This window comes from Peromyscus maniculatus, chromosome 15, assembly GCF_049852395.1.
Source record: "Peromyscus maniculatus bairdii isolate BWxNUB_F1_BW_parent chromosome 15, HU_Pman_BW_mat_3.1, whole genome shotgun sequence".
NCBI classification, from domain to species: domain Eukaryota; kingdom Metazoa; phylum Chordata; class Mammalia; order Rodentia; family Cricetidae; genus Peromyscus; species Peromyscus maniculatus.
The window spans coordinates 56,144,511-56,167,627 of record NC_134866.1 but is presented as its reverse complement, the minus strand read 5'-3'; the positions used below and the strand labels follow the sequence as shown (position 1 = coordinate 56,167,627).

General features: G+C 39.5%; 1 protein-coding gene across 4 annotated transcripts in view; it reads right to left on the bottom strand.

Moving 5' to 3' along the window:
* The window catches only part of Skic3 (SKI3 subunit of superkiller complex), a 101,506-nt gene that overhangs the window by 67,575 nt on the left and 10,814 nt on the right, over positions 1 to 23,117 (bottom strand). For all 4 annotated transcript variants that reach the window (XM_016005082.3, XM_016005085.3, XM_076551983.1 and 1 more), the window contains 10 exons: positions 22,789 to 22,879; positions 17,958 to 18,101; positions 17,294 to 17,385; positions 16,316 to 16,391; positions 15,704 to 15,844; positions 11,901 to 11,999; positions 11,697 to 11,805; positions 4,872 to 5,012; positions 4,086 to 4,187; positions 2,166 to 2,302 (listed from right to left, as the gene is read on the bottom strand). In XM_016005082.3, coding sequence (XP_015860568.1) covers positions 2,166 to 2,302; positions 4,086 to 4,187; positions 4,872 to 5,012; positions 11,697 to 11,805; positions 11,901 to 11,999; positions 15,704 to 15,844; positions 16,316 to 16,391; positions 17,294 to 17,385; positions 17,958 to 18,101; positions 22,789 to 22,878 — 1,131 coding nt within the window. In that variant the 5' untranslated portion in view covers position 22,879. The remainder of the gene's footprint in view (positions 1 to 2,165; positions 2,303 to 4,085; positions 4,188 to 4,871; positions 5,013 to 11,696; positions 11,806 to 11,900; positions 12,000 to 15,703; positions 15,845 to 16,315; positions 16,392 to 17,293; positions 17,386 to 17,957; positions 18,102 to 22,788; positions 22,880 to 23,117) is intronic.

Below are 23,117 nucleotides of genomic sequence, written 5' to 3'. Positions count from 1 at the left end.
ATCCACCCTTTTGCTATACCCTTCAGATGAATTTAAAACAAATGGCACGTACTGTAACTTCTCATCTGTGCTATTTCAGCATACAAATTTAAGATAAAGTCATTTGTAAATACCAAACACACTGCCAATCTCAGACCCAAAGCCAACCATATAGCTTCCATATCATCAGATTTCCTAGTTGCCTCATGAAGAATTTGAGCAACTTCTTTGAGTTAAAATTCAACTAAGACACATATATCTGAATAAGATGACAGATCCCCTTCTATCTCTCTGCTTTCTCCCTTATAATTTAACTGTGAAAACACAGGACATTTGTCACTGTTTCACACAGTCAACATCTGACTGAGTATGTTCTCACGGTGTTTGACATTCTCCCTGGTCCCCATGTCAATAGGCAGGGTTGGACATTTGACCTGATCTAGAAACATTATGCTACGTGTATTTGTCATGGTTTTTTCTGTGGAAGCCATTGATCCTCAATGCCTACATCTGTTCATTCACTAAGGATTACAAAATGACTTCTAGCCTATCTTTGCTCTTTTCCTTATCACCTAGAATACTTCAACCAAGAGAAACTTCTCCTCCCTCATCACCTGTTCGGCTACTCGAGGAACAGTTTGTAAGAGAGGCATAATAAATGCTTTCGCTCTTTCCAGTTTGTTCCTCAGCATCAAACAGCTTGTGACATGCTTTCATAAGCTTGCTGTGATGTTTTTCTTTGTGGTAGCATCACACACACATGAATTTAAACACAGTGTTTCTCTTCAGTACATGTACCGTTGCCCTCATTGGCCAGCTCCTGTGTCTGTTTAGTGTGGTTCTTTTATAGATTCTTTGCTTTCTAGCATAACATGATGTTTTGGCTCAACTTAACAATTTTCTGTCTCAGATATGGACTCTTACAGATTTTAAAGAAATTTTTCATTATGGTTTTTGTGTGTGTGAAAAAAGGTTTGGAAAGGTCTATATAAAGCATCTCTACAAGATATCTATAAAGCATCTGTACAAGATATATACTGAGGACAGATAAGTAGAAAATAAGGCATTAGATTTTGGGGGTTTTTGTTTTTGGTGACAGGGTCTCACAGTACAGCACAGGCTGGCCCAGAATTCATAATGTATCACAGGTTGGCCTTGAACTCATGGTCATCTTTCTGCCTGAGCTTCTGTGCTGAGATTACAGGCATGAACCACCACATCCAGCTACATAAGAGTTCTTAAAGGAGCCGGGCGGTGGTGGCGCACGCCTTTAATCCCAGCACTCGGGAGGCAGAGCCAGGCGGATCTCTGTGAGTTCGAGGCCAGCCTGGGCTACCAAGTGAGTTCCAGGAAAGGCACAAAGCTACACAGAGAAACCCTGTCTCGAAAAACCAAAAAAAAAAAAAAGAGAGTTCTTAAAGGAGGCCAATTGCTGCTGTTACTTTAAAGAAAACAGAAACTGCAAAACCCTTTGAAATCCACAAAGCGATGATAACGAAGACCTGCAATGACTAACACATCTGACAAAACTCTTTAAGAAACAGTGTGGCTAAAATTCATGATCTGCCCACTATGTTTCCTCGCTAAGGAATTCCAAATTAAACCAAAAGCCTTAAGAAAACAGTTTCCTTTAAAAACAAAATCAACATCTGTGGAGGAAGCAAACCTTACATTCTTGAACATGAAGCTAATTAAGTCACCAATTGATTAATAATCTGTAAACCATTTTCTGAAGGGAAAAGTTAAAGCCCTAAATTGCGAATAATCAGGTGGTGCTACTGTAACAGGACAAGATCAAGATGGGAGAACAGGCATAAAAACAGAACAAATTCTTCACATACAACACAGCCTAAGGATCAAGATGGAGGGGTCTCAGCTCCTTCTCCAGCACCATGTCTGCCTGCACACTGCCACGATGGTAATGGACCAGATCTCTGACACTGTAAGCAGCCACCTCAATTAAATGCTTTCCTTTATAAAAGTTGTTGTGATCATGGTGTCTCTTCACAGCAACAGAAACCCTAACTAAGACAAGCAATTTCAAGAGTGTGGAAGGTTTATCAGAGTATAGATACTGATTTGTATCAGTAACTCAGAGTTTATGAAGGTAATCATTTGGCAGGGAGAGACAGCTGGTCGCTGGTGGCTGGAAACTGAAGCTGAAGAGAAAAACCCAGACCGCCTACCTGATCAAGAATGCGAAGTGCTTCCTCTGAAGACTCACAATCCGAGAGTTTAAGCAAAGCCTCTGCTTTCAGAAGACAGAGATTCTTCTGATGACGGTTGCCACCTGCCACACCATGATTATCTATGTTCTTCAGTGCTGACAAGATTGAGGACATGGGAATCAACCTCCAGCATTTCAGTTTGCTTGCTTTTTATGAATGACATACAGCCAGTAAGACAGCTTATAAGATAATGGTGCTTGCCTGGCCTGACAACCTGACTTCAGTGCCAAAGAACTATATAATACAAGAGAACCAAATTCTGCAAATTGTCTTCTGACTTCTAAATCCATGGCATGGTATATGCACATGTGTACACGCACACATACATATATAAATAAATATATAAAAGTTTAAAAAAAAACTTAAAGAATGAAATGGGAACAGAGAGAGGGCTCTGTAGTTAAAAACACTGGCTGCCCTTCCAAAGGCCCAGGTTTGATTTCCAGCAGCTTATAAGCAGGGGACCCTCTTCTTTTGTTTTTGTTTTTGTTTTTGTTTTTGGTTATTTTTGGTTTTTCAAGACAGGGTTTCTATGTGTAGTTTTGGTGTCTGTCCTGGATCTCACTCTGTAGACCAGGCTGGCCTCAAACTCACAGAGATCTGCCTGGCTTAGCCTCCCGAGTACTGGAATTAAAGGCGTGTGACACCACCACCCGGCTTGGGGTTCCCTTCTTCCGGCCTCCACAGCAAGGCAGGAACATGATGCACAGACATACATGTGGGCATTCCCATACACATAACATAAAGTCAATCTTAAAAATTTAAGATTTTCTTTTAAAAAGAATAACATAATACACTGTGGATACAGTGAGCAAAATTTCTAGTATATATAAGTGTTTTATATATATATATATATATATATATATACATATATATACGCATATATATACATACATATATATATATATATATATATAGAGAGAGAGAGAGAGAGAGAGAGATGAATAATTGAAACATAAATAAAAGTTCTCTGAAATACTTCTAGGAAGATCTGAATTAAAAGTCAAACACATAAATTTAAGACCTCTATCTTCACATGGTATGAATAAAATTGAAGGTGCTTAAGAACAATGGCTACTAGCCCTCTGCGTCTCGCAATTTAAGGGCACTGGAAGGGGAAAGAAGTCAAATTAGAATGGACTGTGTGGTTGTTTGAAAGAAAATGACCCCAAGGGGATGGTACTAATGGGAAGTGTGACCTTGTTGGAGTAGGTGTGGTCTTGTTGGAGAAAGTGTGTCACTGTGGAGGTGGGCTTTGAGGTCTCATATATGCTCAAGCCACGCCCAGTGAGACAGACCACTTCCTGTTGCCTGTAAGATGTAGGACTCTCAGCTTCTTCTCCAGTACCATGTCTGCCTACACACCGCCATGACCCATCATGACAATAATGGACTAAATCTCTGAATTGTAAGTGAGCTACCCGAATTAAATGTTTTTCTTTATAAGAGTTGCTGTGGTCATGGTGTCTCTTCACAGCAACAGAAACCCTAAGATAGACGTCTAAGGACACTGGAAAGGGGGAAAACTGAATTAGAATGGACTGTCAAATATAGAAGCTTGGCAAGTAAGAAAGAATTATCTCTTATCTATATCCATGACATTAAGAATTCATGAAGGTCCTAAACATACCAGAAAGTTCCTTGTTGGAAAGGCAGAACATCTGTTCCTAAGCCCTCACCTTAAAGATAAATGTAAGAGCAGACATGCACACAGATTGGGCATTTATTTATCTTCCTGAGTGCAATTTAAATCAACCACAAATTTAAACTGAAAACAAAAGTCCATCAATTTTAAAACAATATCTTTCTCAAGTTAGACAAAAACAAACAGCATTGGTCGGTCCCGTTATACATAAACACAAAGTACGTCAAGGATACCTTGGTTGCAAGAAAGAATAGCTTCCTTGGGTCTGTGCATTTTGGTTTGGGCTTCTGCTAGATGACACCAGCCAGCTATGCAGAGAGGGCTTTCCTTCACGCCTAGGATGAAGTAATCATAAATACCATGGGTTCTAGGAGTTGACCCAGGTCCTCACGCTCACATGACAAGCACATCATTGACTGATCTACATCCCTGGCCCATGCTGCCCCAGAAATTCTAAACAGGCAAATTAGATTACAGTGCTTCCAGGCTTAGAGCCTTTCAAGGCTCCTGCTGTCCGTGGGATGCACTCGCTGTACTTGATGCTTGTTAACAATGTTTGCAAGGCCATGTTCAGCCTCAATTCCTGTCCCTTCCAGTACCTCAAATCTTACTACCCTGAACAACAGCTTTCTTCTTAGCTCTGCTACTCCACAAATGCATTCACTGACCTATAAAGTTCCTCCCACTTGCCCCATCTACCTTCCTCACTGTATTAGTCACATTTCAGCTTGAACATAGGTTTATCCAAAAAAACACCACACCTGAGTCAACTAACGTAAACCTCTGTTTCTAAGGCTTCATCGAAGTATCCCTACTGTGTACAAAGGGAATCAATGGAACACATAAAGTTGAACTTTTCCATGGTCTTGAGTTTAAATTCAAATTTACAAGCAGACTCCAGAGTATGTATATTCATTTTCCCTTTACTTTAGTTTATCTCCTTACAGAAAGGCTAAAATAGTAGTCAGTATTGACTGAGTAACTACTCCTCATATTAAATATTATACTCTGCACATTACCTTCTGTCAGGTGACTAACAGCATCTTCATACTTCTTGTCTTGTAAAGCTTTAATGCCTAAGCCAATGAGGCCTGGACCACTCTTTGAATTCATTTCCACTAGCTTACAACAATACCGCTGTCCCTCATCTGTCAGACTCCCTAAAATAAAAAGAAAACATTATTAGCATTCATATATACATACATATGCATATGTATTAATATATATATACAAGTACACCGAATTCTTAACATCATACCTATATACATAAATTTCAAAAGCTGCTTTACACATATTTTCCTAAGTCCTGATTTAAGGAAATAAAAACTTAAATAAAGCAGCAAATATACAAGATATTATTACTTCATTAACATGTTTAAACACTGGAAGTAAAATCGCTTTACATACGTAAGTACTCTGAAACTGAACTCATGTTCAAGGGTTTCAAAGGAGAATCTTATTGCTACTAGTCCGTGGGTTGTCACAGAGCCCATGGCTTGCCCTGTCTTTTTCCTCCTATTCAACTCTCAGCAGCATTACCTATTCCCCATATCAACTTTAGTATTCACATGAAAGAAACAGAGTATCTCATTGGTTCCCTGAGGGCAACAATACACAGCTAGAGACGTAGCAGTCAACGCTGATGGACTTCCCACCATCCTAGTATCCAAGGATGCTGGGTTAGAATCAGGACACTGAAGGAAGACTTCGTTACAATCTTCTTAGTTCTGAAATACACTGCATACATTTTTATCAAACTATTCTTGCCTATATAATAATTGGGCTTATGCATTAATTATCCAGTGCTGCAATAATCTCAATTTATTTCAATAAAATAATTTAGGTAAAAAAACATCTATTTTGGAACAGTTCCATTTTCTCCAACCTCAAATCAATCAAATTTTCCAACTTCTAGAAATTCATACACCCCCCCCCAAAAGTGAAAAATGTTATTTGTTTATAATTAATGAGGAGCATTCGACACTTTAATAAATTGTTTAATCACACAGGAAAGCTCTGAAGAAGTGATTAAGACAGACAACTTGAAACAATAAGCGTGGGGAATAAATATAATTAATATTTTAAAAGTCTTGCTCTTTTAACATCTATTATAAAATATATATCCCCAAACCATATATGAAATTACTGATTCCATCACAGATACTAAAAGTAAATTATTTCCATAATGCCATTACATTTCAATATAACGCATATAAGATGTATACCAATGAATAATCTATAAGTAATGTTATATACTGATTTAGAACTCTAAATTGGCACCAAAAAATAAATGAATTCGTAATAGATAAAAAATTAAAACTTCTGCACTTTATGGTAAAATATGAACCCAAACTGAAGAAATATAACTTTGGTTAGTTGTTATGTTCCCAGATATGACTTTCCTCCTGCCAAGACCACCTCACTATTGTCTCTACAAATATGAATTCTAAGAAGATAGTTCCATAACTTCAATATCCTCTTTTGTCTACACTGCACATCAACACTAGCCATCAGAACCACTGAAGGATTCAATTTGTTCAACAGTATGCTGAGCTCACTCTCAGTATCTGCCTCAGCAGTTCTGAGACAATGTTTGAGAGTTTGCATTTCTGATGTATTCCCAGGTAATGTTGACGCTACTTGTTCAGACAGGTAGAACCACAGATTTGCTAATACCACATGCTAGCTCTACTGTTAGTGTAAGAGACATATAGTGACTCTACTGCCTCTGTAACTAAATGACAACTTCTAGAGAAGTGAGATGACACAGGATATAGCGTTATTAAGTAGTATGTTGAGTCTTTGAAAACATAATTCATGACAGACTACTTTTTGCAACACAAACTGCCTTTATCACAAACATGCCTAGGACGACAAAAGGAAAGGTCGTCATGAATCTCTCCAAGATAACCCACAGTTAGAGTACCCAAACTACACAGGGATAAACACAGTCTGTACAGGGAGCTTCCCAAAGGCCACAATGGACAGGAGACACTCTTAAAACAAGGTACCTTCCTAATATATTCCCTTTGCTAATATCTGGAAGCACAATTATAAAGACAAAAGACAACTGGCACATGCCTATAATTTCAGCAGTTGAGACACGAGGTCAGAGGTTCAGGAGTTCAAGGCCAGCCTAGAATACATGAGACCCTGTCTCAAGAAGAGGGGAAAAAGCCCCATGTAGCACTTTCTCCGCATATGCCCAGGAGGAACTTTAAGAAACTCTGTAGCATTCTCTAAAAGTAGTAACAGAAATCATATCAGTTAATTATAACAACAATTAATGGAAAAAGAGGCCATGAATTGGAAAGAGAGCAAGGTGAGGTTTATGGGGGAGGGGGTTGGAGGGAGGAGAGAGAAGAGGGGAAATGATTTAATCATATTATAATCTTTAAAAAAAGAGAAAAAATAAGTATAGTAAACAATTATAAAAAAACAGTTTAAAAATTATAATTTTTACTTCTCAAAAAGGCAGTCCAGATCTAAGGTTGCTAAATATTAAAATTAGAAATATCAAAGTGATGATACAAAATAACTCTATGGAATTCAGCTTCCTAAATTATATCATAAGAAAATATTTTGTTTTGTTTTGTTTTTAAAATCACTTCTGACATACCAAAGAAACGAATGAGCACTACAACTTTTCACGTTTAAATAAACCTAGTTTTGGAGGGAGAAAAAAAAAATAGAATTTGATGGCACTCATTTCTCCATATTCATCTGCATTTTCAAATATTTCTAAGACATAAAACCTTGTTATTTTTCATTGCTGGTAACCAAACCCAGAGTTTCGCTCACTCATGCTAAGCAAGTGTTCTATCCTGAGCTACCTCCTGGGCTCAAACACAAAGTCATAACCCTTAATGAAGCTGTTTTCTGCTTGAATTTGAAGAGCCAAGCCTCCTTGTCCTCTTGCATTTTGGCTACAAGGTAAAATAAATAAAAACAGTTATTTAGCACATACACAAAAAAACACCTTTCAACAAATGGCAACTAGGAAAGTTATACTGAAAATGAATCTTGAGTCTCAACACACAAAGCAAGACCCAGAAGTATGGAATACATTTTTGTCCTTGGTGGAGAGACAGTGATTCACTGCTGTAAAGCAGCAGATCACATGGGAACTAAAGTACTTTGGGGGAGGAAGGGTGTGCTGGCCTTGAGAGACCTTGAAGGTTTCTAGCAGTTCTTAATCTGCAGGATACATAAAGTTTGCCTTGGAATGACAAAAGAGAAATCATGCACAGCTTTGCACTGTCCTAGAACAAGAACTCTGAGTCTAACCACACATCTGAGCACCTACCCATCCACTGCTACTCACCATGGCACAGACCTACCTCCCCACCAATTCTACACAATACCCATCCCCAAAGGCTCTCCAAGAATACTTTCTTTGTTCTGTTTTGCTGAGACTGAATCTTGTGTAGCCCAGGCTGGCCTCAAACTTGATATGCCCCTGAAGCTGGCTGAGATCCTTCTGCCTTTCCCTTCCAAGGGCTGAGATTATAAGTGTGTACTAATACACTCAGCTTTTAAGCCAGTATGTTTTCTTATCAGTCAATAATCCCTTCACTATGTCATTATTATCCTTCACACACACACACACACACACACACACACACACACACACACACCACCACACATACCCTCACCACATAAACACCACACACACACACACACACACACACCACCACCACCACACACACCCTCACCACATAAACACCACATATACACACACATACAAAACACACAGACACACCACCACACCACACACGCATGCACGCACAACCCCTATACCACACCACACCCAACACCTCACCACACACTCACACACACACACACTGCACATATACACACACCACACAGACCGCACACACACATACACACCACAGGCAAATACACACCATACACACACCACACACACTGTAAGATAAAGCCAGGGCCTCCTGCTCTCATCTGCTACATCCCAGTCCAACTTTTATGTATTGTTTCTTAATGCCCACAGGATGATACTGGGTTTTCTTTAACAGACAGTTTTTTGCAAAATTTCATTTATGTTTCTGTCCTCTCCAACTTTCTCTAGAGCAGGATCTAGGTAAGATCTCAAATCCATTTTATTGCAAACCTCGAGGAATGCTAGAAACATTATGCTATGTTTGAAAGCATCTTGTTTTTTCACACTGATTGAGGAAGGAATGGTCTCTTTATTAGAAAGACCACTAAATTTATGTACAAAACTCTGCCGATGGAGTTGATTCCCTTTCTTCCTGCTGTTTTATAGGCATTCTGGAATACCAGGGCCATGCTTATCCCAAGACAAAAGAACAAACAAAAAACAGATTAAAGGCAAATTCACACTTATGAGAAAGCATTCAGTCAGTTTTCCAAAAGAAATGTCCAGATACTCACCTACACCATTTAGTATATGAGCAGACTAAGGAGGAAATGGTGCAGACCACTAACAGCTAAACAGAACTGGAGAGAGAGTAACCACCAGTCACTAACTCTTGACCGCAACTCTAACAGCCACAAAGCCTATATCAATCACATCTTTAATCACACACTGGGTCTTACAATAAAATCTGAAGAAACTGGATGATTTTGAAATAAGGCTTCCTATCAGATGAAAAACAAAAACATATCTCCTTGTGCTGACCGGCTCCTTGTGGACCTTATTTTCCAAGGATTTAATACAGCATTTGTCATGTCCAGTCGACCCTTCCTGAAGTGGTCCAGAGACACTACAGCAATCCTTCTCCTGCCCCTCTGAAAGCGTGCTGCCCCTATCACGTGATTCACTTCCTCTGCCTTCGGTCTTGAAATAGTCCAAACAGGAGACATCACTGTAATCCTTCTCCTGCTTCTCTTGCTGCCCCCATCACGTGACTTGTTTCCTCTGCTTTTCCCATAAACAGTAAAGCCCCTAGATTACTTTTCTTCTTAAACTTCTAAACTTCCTCAACTTCCTCCATCATTATTTGTTCAATTACTTTTATTTTTTTTTAAAAAAAGCCTTAATATTCGTTTTCTTAATCATAAAATCAGTTACTCAGTTTATCATGATAGTCCCCAACAGACTTCTTTCTGAAATACTTTCCTGTCTTCACATAGGGGCCCACACCTATCCCTTTCCTGGTCCTCATTCTTTTCTTCCTCTTCTCAAGCTACAAGCAGCCATCCTCAGCCTTTTGCCCCTTGGTCTTCTGTGATGCCAATCAATCCACCTCACTTTCATACGAATGATTGCCAAGCTACATGCTTAGCTTTAGTTTGCAGATTCCCATTTACAATTGATGAGCTTTGGCTAATTTAATAGTTCCTTTCAAATGTACTTTTCACATAAACCATTTTTTTTTCTATATTGGGCTAAATTTTCAGAAGAACCAAAATTTGAAAATAATTTTGCCCTTCCCTTTAAGAAGCTGAAGGCATTTTTTTCCATTCATCGGCTCCTTCCTGTCACCACCACTATATTCCAAGTTCATTTACTCATTCTTAGTATCACTCTAGTCTACTTTAGTCCATCATAAACATTTAGTTTAAGCACTTGTGTTTCATAAAGTAATTCACTCTGATACTTTTGGTAATTTTCGTGATAGTTAAAAATATTCTCTTTGAAAAAAAGAAAAAGATCTTACTTATTCGTGGAAATGCTGAGACTAAAGGTAAGAGCACTGACTTCATACAGAGCAGGAAACTTAAGGAGTGATGAAGGAGATGAGATGGGCAGAGTGGAAATAGGTGCAATGGTCAGCGCCTACCAGGAATTCTCCCTCAGTTCTCTAGAACTGTATTTTTCTACTATGACAAATGTGAGTCATTCACACAAAATGTTCCACGTATTTATCCATTTTGCAACCAAGTGAGAAAGATTCACTGTGCTAGGAAAGTTCCATGACAATCCAGTCCCCAGAATGCTTCTGCAGGTACTATTTCCAGCTCAGCTTCCTCACTGAGTTCCGTGAACTTGTTTATCTACCTCCGATGAATAAAAGCCTGTGTGGAAGTGTATCCCAGTCATCATAAAGCACTCTATTCAGCACAAACACTGACATGGACAGAGGGTGCCATGAAAAACCACGGTGGTCAATCTGCACAAATACCTGCCTAGGTCACAGACATACACACTTCAGATGTGCCAACTCCTAATGACCCAGCTGTTAACAACCATCTCTCTTCAAAGTACTATCACAGTACACAAAAAAGCAAGAGCATGTCACACACACCAAGACACACTCTCCAACCTGAATTTAATCTAGTTCACTTACGGACTAACAGTTCACAATACTTCAAAATTTTTAAAAAATGGACCATCGCTATGACATTAATTAATATCAACACTATGAAGCTCAATGTTTCCTTTTCATAGCACTCAAGACTTGTGTAATATAGTCCAACCTATTCAGCCAAATAGGTTCAATTATTCCTTCTACTATACCAAACAAATCTACTTTACTATTGCAATTAAAAGAGAGGCTGCATCTAGCGCCACAACTCTACACTTGCCACCTGGACTACTAGACCTGCCGCATCTAATGTCGGAGAAAGTTCAAGACATCCTTCAAGTCCTGCCACCAAAGGACTTCACAGAATTTTTAAAAGTAAAAATAAATAATAAAAAAAAGAATTTCATTGATGCACCAATAAGTCCTGTATCACTCTACTCTCCTACACTTCTCAGACTTTCTATAAACAGCAACACTACATAACTGTATTTCTCTGATGTCTAGAAACACTAATATAACATTTTATACACAGTAAGCACTAAAGTAGTGCTTAACTGATTGCAATATCACTCTCATATAATCATACACCTCTGTGAAGCAATATAAAAAAATTACCTGTCTCAATCAAGTACAAACAAATCACTTCTAGTGGATACTGTATGGTGGGATAGATAGTTATCATCCCTTCACAAGCCTTCTCCAACCTTGTAGTCTCATGAGGAAACTTGAAAATATAAAAGCACAATAAAGTAAATTCCAACAGCAATAAAACATACTGATGAACATTCTCATAACTAGAAATACATAAATGTCACTTACTTTAGATAAGCATTGAATGAAATGCCTATAAAGTACTTGGTGATCTTCACTGGGAATATTATCTGCTAAATCCAGTGCATTCTCAAATGCAGTTAAAAGCTGAAACAAACCAAAAAGCTATTATGTAGTATGCTAAATAAAAAATGTGACAAGTGCTATATACTGTATTAAGACTCCTTTATAAGCTGGGCAGTGGTAGTGCATGTCCTTAATCCCAGCACTCAGGAGGCTGAGATAGGTAGATCTCTGTGAGTTCAAAGCCAGCCTGGTCTGCAAAGTGAGTTCTAGGGCAGCCAAGGCTAAAGACTCCATTATAAAAACTAAACTTTCAACTTATGCCTGGCACTCATGATTCTCCCATTTGTTTGGTCAGATTTGTAAGGCAGGGGATCTCACTTTGTAACCCATGGCAGCCTTAATCCTGTGGAAATCCTCTTGCCTCAGCCTCCCAACTACAGGCATTACAGATGGAGCCACCATAACCTGCTTGGTCCTGACAATTTGAGTGAGGGAACAAAATGTCTATGTGAGTTTTAAAATACATTCTAACTCTGACTGGCCAACAGACTATGCTAAACTAGGAAGTGACAACTATAAATTTAAAACATTAGCTTAATAAAGCATTTTTCCCTTCGCTGCTGGCAGCTACAAAGCAATCAGCTAGAACATTATCTTATATGGCAATATAATATCACAAGCACATTTCTTTGGAAAATCTCCAAGAGTAGGAAAACTTTAAAGAAAAATTATGAAGTTGGGTTATACTTGGTAAAAAATAGAGAGAAGCATAATGAAACCACTTCTCTTAATACAGTATTAACTGACTTTGAAGAAAATCTTGAACAAAAGCCTTATAAATGTCTTGCACAAGAACAGTACAAGGCAAGCACTTTAAAGCATATTATACCCTCCATTTCATTATGTAAGCTCTACATTTTCAAGGGTATATTTATGACCTCATAAAATCCCTTATATATAGTCACCTGTCTTATTGCTGTGACCAAATATCTGACGAGAAGCAACTTAAGAGACGAGACGAAGGTTTGATTATGGCTCAGTCTGAGGGTACAGTCCACTGTGGCAGGAAGCACAGTTCACAACTGTCCCGGCAGCAGTAAGAAGCTATGTGCTCACATCTGAGCAGATCAGGACGCGGTGAGGAGGGGAGGCCAACATTTCTCCTTCTCCTTTTTATTTGGTCCAAGACCCCAGCTCATGGGCTGGTGTCACTCACATACTGACAGGTGTGTGAGTACCTGTTAGACATCCAGGTCTCCCAACCCCAATCACCCCAGTAAATCTACTAGAAAACACTCACAGTCATACCCCTCAGTGTTTCTTAATCCAATCAAGTTGACAAAATTAGTCATCACAACCAACCCTACTATCTCATCACTAAAATCTCTTTGGTAATTATAAAGACAATAAAAATAAGCAACATTTCACTGTTCTGATACAGGTAATGACCTCACAATAAAGGAAATTTAACCTAAAATAATTTAACATAATTAGCTTTTTCAAATAATAACTCAAGTATTCTAAGTGGAAAATAAGTGACATTTTTTTTCTTAACACTCATTATTTAAATTTCACCCCTTATCATTTTATTTATCTGTTTAATACCTAGAAATAAATTCTTAAAAGTATATTATTAAGAACCAAGAAAAAGAAGCAGTAGAGAGGGGAACAGCAATATACAGGTGATGTGAAGGGGGAAATGGAAAAAACGGGGTAGGCTTTAATTAGCGAATGGAAAAGGAGGTAAATACAGAGGAGGGAGAGGGGGATCAAATTTTTTTATTTATCCAAAATTACATATACTACATATAAGTGTATATACATACACAGTTTAAATGAAGCTAAGCCACTTGGGCTGAAAATGCTCCCCTCAAGAGCCATGGACTACCTGATGAAAACCCCAGCACCAGGCAAGATAAACTCCCTTTCAGGGGGCAATACAAGCCGCTGCTACTGTCCTTGGTCACCTCCGGGAAGCTGAAGGTAAGTTCCTACTGCGGAAGACACCGTTCACTTTGCACAGGGAACTTGGAAGATCAGAGTGGGATCTGAGTTGAACGCGTCTTCCCTGAACAGGAATTCATACCCTGGAAGCTGCCAAGGGAGAGAATCAAGCACCGGCCCTACCCAGCTATGAAGCCTAGGAACCACAGCCGTGGAACCACAGCAGTGACAGACAGAAGATGCAGTGGTGGCACTGGTATCCGGTGAGAGGGAAAAGAAATGCAGCCCACTCCTCGAGGAGTGATCCATGGCACTTAGAGAAAACCACATTACTACACCAGCAGTTCCTAGCTGCACCCTCAGTGTGTATCTGCGAATAGTGTCGTACCTAACCCTCGCTGAAGAAGCTTCTCTTTACCATTACAGAAAACAAGTCAAGACGCAGAGAACAACTAATCATGGGCGCCCAGCTTGGACAGATACATCTTTTAACTCCTGCACCCAAGGCTCAGAGAACATTCCAGAAGTGAGGACAGCAAGATTTTAAGAGCCAGGGGACTAGGAAATGGCTGTGAAATTGTGCCTTATAGAAACTACAGGGCAGCACATCTATGGTACCGCCATAACACGGCTGCTGAAAACACACCTGAACGAGGACAACACCAAAGGGCACGCTAACATGGACGGGGAATCTCATGAGCCCCCAGCTGGACAAACAGCTACTGGCAACTAAGGAACACCGAGAGCAGGAGTGCTCCTCCCCCAGGGAGGTACTCCCTAATTGGTTATTCAACACCAAGTGGTCAGCCCTGGAATCATATACATGCAAGTAACACTGAATGGACTCAGATATCTATATGAATTAATATATTCATGCATATATATAATGTATGTATAATGATAACAAAGAAAAGGAGGCCAGAAATTTCAGAGAAGTGGAGTGGGGGTGGCATGGAGGAGCTGGGGGAAAGGAAAAGGAGGAAAATGTTGTAATTATATTTTAATTTAAAAAAAAAAGACTAAGAAAAGTACAGAAAGTAAAGGGAAAGGGTAGAAAGATGGCTGAATATAATCAATGAATGCTTTATGTACGAATGCCATAAATAAGCATGGTTAATACATGTTTATAAAAAATTATTAGGTACTGTGATACATTTCTGTAATCCTCAGTATGCAGGAGACTGAGGCAGGAGGATCAAGAACTGATGTCCAGGGGAGGCCTGCCCCTCTCAGAGTGAATACAGAGAAGGGGTGGACTGGAGGAGACAGGTGAGGAAGAGAAAGGAGGGGAGGATGCAGTCAGGATGATAAATAAATAGACAGAGAATGAATGAATGAATGAATGAATGAATGAATGAATAAATAAATAAATAAATGAAAGAAAAAAAATTCCAAGCCAGCCTGGGCTGCATAATAAGATCCTGTCTCAAAATCAAAAACAAAACAACAAGCATGTGTGCATGTGGGTGTGCGTGTGCGTGTGTTGACTGGGGGCTGGGAATGGCTCGGTATTCAGTATGGTCCTAGAACATGCAAGACACTAGACTCAATTGTCAGCACAGAAAGAAAAAAGGGGAAGTAGAGACAGGGGAAAGAAAAGATGAAATCATAAAGGAAGAGAAGGACAAAGGCAAGGATGAAAGGACAAGGAAATGAAAGGTTCACTCTTCACTGCACTGACACACGGTACTTCCTGTTATGAATATAAAACTGAGCACACACAGCACTCACTGCACTGACATACGGTACTTTCCTGTGTTACTTCATTATGCCTCCATTTTCTAATTCAATTAAGTATCGATTTTCATGATGTAAACCATGAGGAATAAACAAGCTGATACCATCTGCTGGGTTTCATTATCCTGGTCCTCTATATTCTCAGCTAGCAACTCAGTCAGTTTTCTCCACAGCTCATAAAGCTCTTGCTTGTCTGCTCCGTCTTCTCGCCGTGTCTTTATCAATTTATACCATGTCCGAGCCACCTATTGAAAAGGAGATTTAAACAGCTATGTTAACTTAAACGTAAAATGTTTAACCTAAAAACCAAAATTATTTCCCCCATTAACATGTAATAATAGCAAAAGTACAATATCCCATTCCAGAGGAACTCCAACAAAAAAATAAGTTCATTAGGCAAATATCCAGAGCCCTTCTATCAGAAATACCGCTATGACATAAGATAACTACATCCTCAACTCCCACAATTTAGAAAGTAACAAAATGGCTCACTACGCTCCACAGCCACACTACTTAGTAAACTTAAACTAGTTTCAAAGTTTAGAACTTAGGATATCCTACATTTGAATTGTAATTCACATTTTCCAAAACACTGGGATTCACTTGTCAAAATTCTTGCTATCATAATATCTTAATTTTTAACTTGTATTAAGCAAGATGAAAGCCTTTTTCTAATAACACTGTCACGGGGAGTCCCTTAGAAGTCACTGACCAACCTCTAGCTGCCTCTTTTCCTGGTGATGCAGACCCACAAGCTTCTTACAGACATCACACCACTTCTGTTTGTCAACACTGAGGTTAAAGAGAAGAAAAGGAATTTTAATCTGATAGCAGAAACAACTAAAGACTTAAAATGCGCAAACATCTTTCATTATCTTGGCCATAAATTTTAAAATTCCAAATTGAGTCAATCATCAAATAGTCTTTTCAGTCTAATTCAATCACAAGAAATTTATGATAAATTTCCGAAAGAAAATTGCTTCTAAATTCTCAGTAAATGTTACCATCCCTTCCACCTCTGTGATGGTTATTCTTGGTTGTCAACTTGACTACATCTCAAATGAACTAAAACCAAGCTGCTGCACACAGCTGGAAAGGACTTTTCTTGACTGAATCATTTGAGGTAGGAAGACGCACCTTAAAATCTGTGCTAGCAGCCTATGTAGAGGACATGAAAAAGGAAGCTAGCTCTTCGCCTGCTTGCCCTCACTCTGGCAAGGCCATTCCTTTACTGGCATTAGAGCCTACTTCTTTGGAATTCCTGAGTTTACCTAAGACCAACTGGGACATCCAGCCTCATGGACAGAACTATTATTGGATTCATGGACCTTTCACTGTTGGAATAGTCCAACTATACCCTGTAATCCACTCTAATAAATCCCATTCATATATATGTAGATTCATCTTCTCAGTTTCTAGAGAATCCTAACACAAGTTCTATATAATTTCTTTCATTTTTTTTTTCTTTTTGATTTTTTGACACAGCATTTCTCTGTGTAGTCCTGGCTGTCCTGGAACTCGCTCTGTAGACCAGGCTGACCTTGAAACTCACAGAGATCCATCCGCCTGCCTCTGCCTCCCAAGTGCTGGGATTAAAGGCATGTGCCACCACTGCTCAGCTCTATATAATTTCTAATCACTCAATTCTAAGTCAGGTTTGTAAAGAAACTAGCTTTTCCCCACATATTCCTTACCTTTCATAGAGATCCAACAGCTTTTGGTAAACACCAGGTAAATCCCCCTTAGCATTTTCATGATTACACTTCTCATACAAACTCGCTAGCCCCTAGAAAAGAAGCAGTGATAATTATTCTTAGAAAAATCTCTCTTGTCCCCTTATTTATTTATTTATTTATTTAGGTTTTTCGAGACAGGGTTTCTCTGTGTAGCTTTGCGCCTTTCCTGGAACTCACTTTATAGACCAGGCTGGCCTGGAACTCACAGAAATCCGCCTGCCTCTGCCTCCCGAGTGCTGGGATTAAAGGCCGCCGCCGCCGCCGCCACCACCACCACCACCACCACCACCACCCGGCCACATTTATTTATTATGTGAAATAAAGTACCAACATCTAAAAATTACCACACTTTACAGATGAAGTATGTGTGGAATTTCCCTCCAAGAAAAGTGAAGGTAAGAGGACCCTTTACAGTCTTCTACTTAAAAATAACCCAGGTAGGTAGGAAGTTAAATAATGATAAACAGTATTTTTGGCACCTAAAATTAACTTTTAGATTTAGAAAATTTAATTTTTTTCATGAGACAGTTTAAATGCTTATTTTAACACTGGAGTCTACACTTTGGAAAATGAAAAACAAATGCTTTTCCCATATTATAAGAAATAAAACATGTCTCCATACCTGCCAAGCAAGTAGCTGCTCTGGCTCTAGCTCAGCAGCTTTCTTATAGGCACCCTGGGCCTGATCGGGCTGTTCTAATTCAGCTGCGGCAACACCAATGAAAACCCAGGCATTATAGTTATTTTTCTCTTGTTTTAACACTGTCTGATTAAAAAAAGAAAGAGTACGTTATTACATTTTAGAAACTACTGAACAAACAAAAAGCAATAATTAGGACACTGGATCTGCCGCCAACAAAGCGGCCTATAGAATGGTACCTAGCAGGGAAAATGAATGAAAGACTATAAAGGGTTTGGATAATGAGGCACCTTTCAGTAAGGTGCCCAAAGAACCTTGATGCCTAGTAAAATGCCTCCTCACACCCCATGAGAATGCTGGGTAGTAATTCCCAGGCCCATTCCTGCCTCGTCACTTCATCCAACCTCAATGTCTTCTTTTCCACAATCATATTTTCCCACATTAAAGATGGATTCTTTGTGGCACTTCTAGGTATATTCATCCTAATGTAACTATACCAAACAAATAAACAATGATACCTGTCATCTAGAACAAAATTATACACAGAGATATTTCTTTCAGAAATAAGAGTACTTACTAAAGTAAAGCAAATAACTTAAAGAGAGATTAATATATTCTAGAGAAAGAAAAAAAAATGGAGCTAAAATAAAATCAGGCTCTCAAGGTTCTGCATCTTCTAGGGAAAATCACATTTCCATGAGTTGAACCTCTCCACTAACTAGGCTTATGTGCCTCCACACACACTTCCAGCAATCTGTCACCAGTGTACTGTACAAGCTGCACTCTACCCAATAAGAATGCCTTCTACAAAACTCAGCAATGAGGTACCTGCCAAAGTTAAACTCCAACACTAGGGTCTTGTTCTGCTTATGTTCCAAACACCAGGTACAATGACTAGCACATCGCTGCTTATCAAAGACACAAGCTCCATGTCAATCACCAATCTGTAATTACTGTCTCACTAGTGATCCAGGTTTCAGAATCTGAGATACATTTTTAAAGAAATAATCACACACCATGAAATGTGGTGAAAATAGAGAGAAGATTCTAGGAGAACACAAAGAAAAAAGTACCTAACTATATGTACATAAACGGGAGCCAGCTTCCCCAAAGAAATGCGTATCCGATGCTGTAGAGCTCACTGGACAGAACAGCTACTATACTCTCAGGTAGCTTTTTTCTTTACTCTCAACCAATTCTGGGTTACTACAGAGAAGACATATCTCCCATGTGTTTTCTCCATTTATAGTCTACAGCTAAATGCTGCCGTTATAAATTATGAGCTACTTGGTGAAATTCAATGTTAAAATTTTGCAAAATGTCTACAGAAAGATGTCTACATGTGAAAGGGAAAAATCAGTAGCCATCTTGAGAGACGCTCCCCACCCTCCTCTAAAGGTAATTGCTGACCAGCAGTTTTAGAACTGACCAGAAGTTGAACTCATGAGAAGATAAGGCTGAAACAATAAATCTACATATCCTGGGTTCAGCAGGAGCAGGACATAGGGAGTAAAAAAATTAATGTCTCTATAGATACCCTGATACCTGTTAGCCATCGGTAACCTCATGCTTATAGATCAGCCAGCAACTTCAAAGAACTACCTCACCCCTAGACCCCTTGTCCAATCCCAAGCTGCAGGTAAACCTTTCCTATATAAACCCCTTCAAGTGAGTGCTCAGGCCCTCCTCCTCCACTGCTGTGTTGGATGTTGGATGCAGACCAAGCCCCAGGCTTGCTTTGTTATTAAAAACCTCTGTGTGCTCGCATCAGATATCGGCTCTGTGGTGGTCTTGCTTGGGGGTCTTGCAACATGCTAAGTAATGTAACAGAAACATGGGCCAGTAAAATGGCTCAGTGGGCCACCAAGGAAATAAATATTATTAAGGAAATAAGTTCAGTCCCTGGAACTCACATACAGGTGGAAAAAGAGAATTTGTTAAAGTTATCCTCTGATCTTCACATGTGTATGCCACAAACCATGCACATATACATTACACACACACACACATCATAATAGTAATAGTAATACAGTAATAATTTAGAAGCATAATCATATGTACATAATTAGATAAGCCCAGTGTTGGAAGAAAGTCCCTCTCATCTCACTCCACATATATTCCACCCTGTATCATATTAGTACCATCATGGCTTCATATTCCTGCTAGTCTCAGTCATCAGTATACTTTTATGAATAAGTCTCTTACATTCATAGAGGCTGGCACTTGTGCTGGACCTCATAGCCAAATAAATAATAAACCTGGAGGTCATGTAAGACTTAGGATTGATATACTGCTGTGTATTCAGCCTGTTTGTTTAACCTGCCTTTAAGAGTACAGTGTAACAAATAACCTTACCTGCTTTGGATTTCCCATGTGTCTGAATGTGTGCTATGATAATCATTTGCTGAAAATAGCAAACAGGTCAGAAATGTCCTTATAAACAAATATCCACCATAAATGATGGAAGCAACATGGATCTAAGTTGATAAGTCTGTTGAGGTTTTGTTATGTTTGCTTTTCTCAGTGCTTCTGGACCAGTAAAGTTCAGCCCCTCGTAAAACTGTTAAAGGTTTCTGTAGAGTATCCCCTCATTCCTTCCCTTTGTGACGCTCTCTATGCTGAACAATCAAAGTTAGCAAAAACCACCTGTAGGGACAGAGCCATGAGATAGCAGCATTCAGGCAGGCACTGGTTCAAGCTCATGTAACAGATAGATCACATCGAGGCCTGGAACCCTAAACTACAGACAGATGCAAGACACAGGAGAGAAGCAGGGAACTCAAAACTGGGCTTGCTCTTGGCCAAACTACTCCAAGAGGAAATGCTTTGATTCCTTTCCTTAATGGAGCACCAGTGCATTTGGATGCCTCTAGGGTGACCCCTAATGTGTTTAACCAGCTCGCCTACCCCAATTCAATCACTGCAATGGCCTCACTATAACAACCCTCAGCCTCCTCTTTCCTACCCCTTTTGTTTCTCCCTCCTTATGGTCCATCACTGTCAGTCACCCTCTGTCATCACATTCTTGACTCCTCTGCCTCTCTCCCTTCATCATTCACTGATTTCACTTTAATAACATAAATTTCAGGTGGGCACTTATTAGGTCTTGTGGGACGCAAGAATATATCACAGAGATTCAGCTGTGCATTAAAGCTAAACTTTGACCGCCAAGGTTCTGTCAAAAGGCAAGGCCATTTATTATATTTGGTGTTATCCAGCCTTTAATATACCAACTGTCTTCTGCTAGGAAATCCTAGCATGCCCAGACCAATTGGTAAACAGTTTAGCTCCCCAGACCTGCTGAACCTACTAAGTTACTAACTGCCCTGCTGAGCTTAGGAGACAAGCTGGCAGGAGATGCACAGCTTTGTTTCTTGTGCAAATGAAGTTCAGACCATCCATCCCCGTTCCTAGAGGAGGCCTAATGGTTCTCCAGAGCAAGTGACTGAGAACAAAAGAGGTTTTTACATATCAATGTGTAAGGTGGAACAACATTCCTAAGGAGGCAGAGAACCGCATGCCCAAGGAAAGAAAGGGCAGGCATTTTCTGTAGAAGGACAGAACAGCTTGGCGAGAGAGAAGAGAAGACAGAGGTTCCGTAGAGGGTAAGCAGATCTGGGGTAGAGTTTTCTGAGTGCCAGGAGTAGAGAGCAGCAGAGATGGAGAAAGAGGCTACAGAGGACGAAGATGAGACTGGAAGCATAGGAGTTTAGTCATTAGCAGGGCTATGAGCTAGGGAACTGGGCGGAACTGAATCTATGGAAACAGGATTTCAACCCAGAGAAATAACGTAGATGGATATGGAGCTTGGTGTGTCTAGAGTTATTCCTGCCTTGAATACCTGATGGAGCTATAGCTGAATTGATAGAAATTTGTCCTAGAGGAATAAAGTTAACAGACATAGGAGCACAGTGTAGCTAAGCCCCCCAGACCCTGGGTACTCCAAAATTAGTTCTCACTTGTAAGTTTGCAATCCTTTGAATTCTTATGCATGAGTTTTCTCAGCATGAATAACAACTGCTTCAAACCTGCTTTAGTCTTAAACATTCTTGTGCAACTCATCTCCTGCTATTAATACACATGTCACCAAAAATAGAAGCCAGAGAAAAACGCTCTTCTTTTCCCCTTGCCAATCAACAAACGGGGCCCTGTATGATCTGTACCTATCTTCTCTCCTGCTCAAACACAAGAGGAACTAAAGGCCTCCTTCCACACTCTGGGTCGCAGACACCGATCTCCCTAAGGACTTCACTTCTACCGCCTCTATCTATCTCTCCAGCACACTCAAATTTCTCTCTTTAACAGGAACATTCCCATCAGCACATGAGGAAGCTTTAGAATCTTTATTCTTCCACCCACGGGTCATAATAATAATGATGTATAATAAAGTGCTGGGTAGGCAAGGTGGCCCAGAGGTTAAGGTGCCTGCTATCAAATCTAACGATTTGAGTTCAATCCCCAGGACTGACATGGTAGCAAGAGAATTGACTCACAACACACATAACAGAGACATTTTTTAATGTAATACAACAATAATAATAATGCTAAAGTATAGTCACATTCCATAATGCAAGGTGCTTATGATTCCTCTGGGTTTGAGAACACGGCTTTGGTAATTTAGCAATAAAGAAAATTAAGTGCAGCAATAATAGCGTGCTTCACTAATAGGGAGAGATGGGTCTAACTGTTCTAAGATTCTACCACTTGACTGAATGTGGACAATAAATAACATACCTTAAAATAACTCATAAATTGGTAATGTAAATACATTATCAAAGAACCAAGTATTGCCAAAGAACCAAGTATCCTTTACCTTGCAATGTTTCAAAGCTTCTTTGTACTCTTTGTTTCTGATTGCATCTCTTGCACTTTTTAGGGCAGTCTTCACTTCTTTGCTAGACATTCTATCAAGACAAGAAGCCACAGTGAATATACAATAATATCGCCCTAATGATAATAGTACCAATAAACTTAAACATCTGATAAAGAGACATCTAATCCTTTCCCTCTGGAACAGTCTGCCCCCACCCCCCCTAATTCTACACACAGTTCATTCCCTCAGCTCTTCAGATTTCTACTCAAATGTCTCCTCCTCATTGGAACTCTCCCTGGACAAGATTCTTGAAGAATTCAAGAAGAATT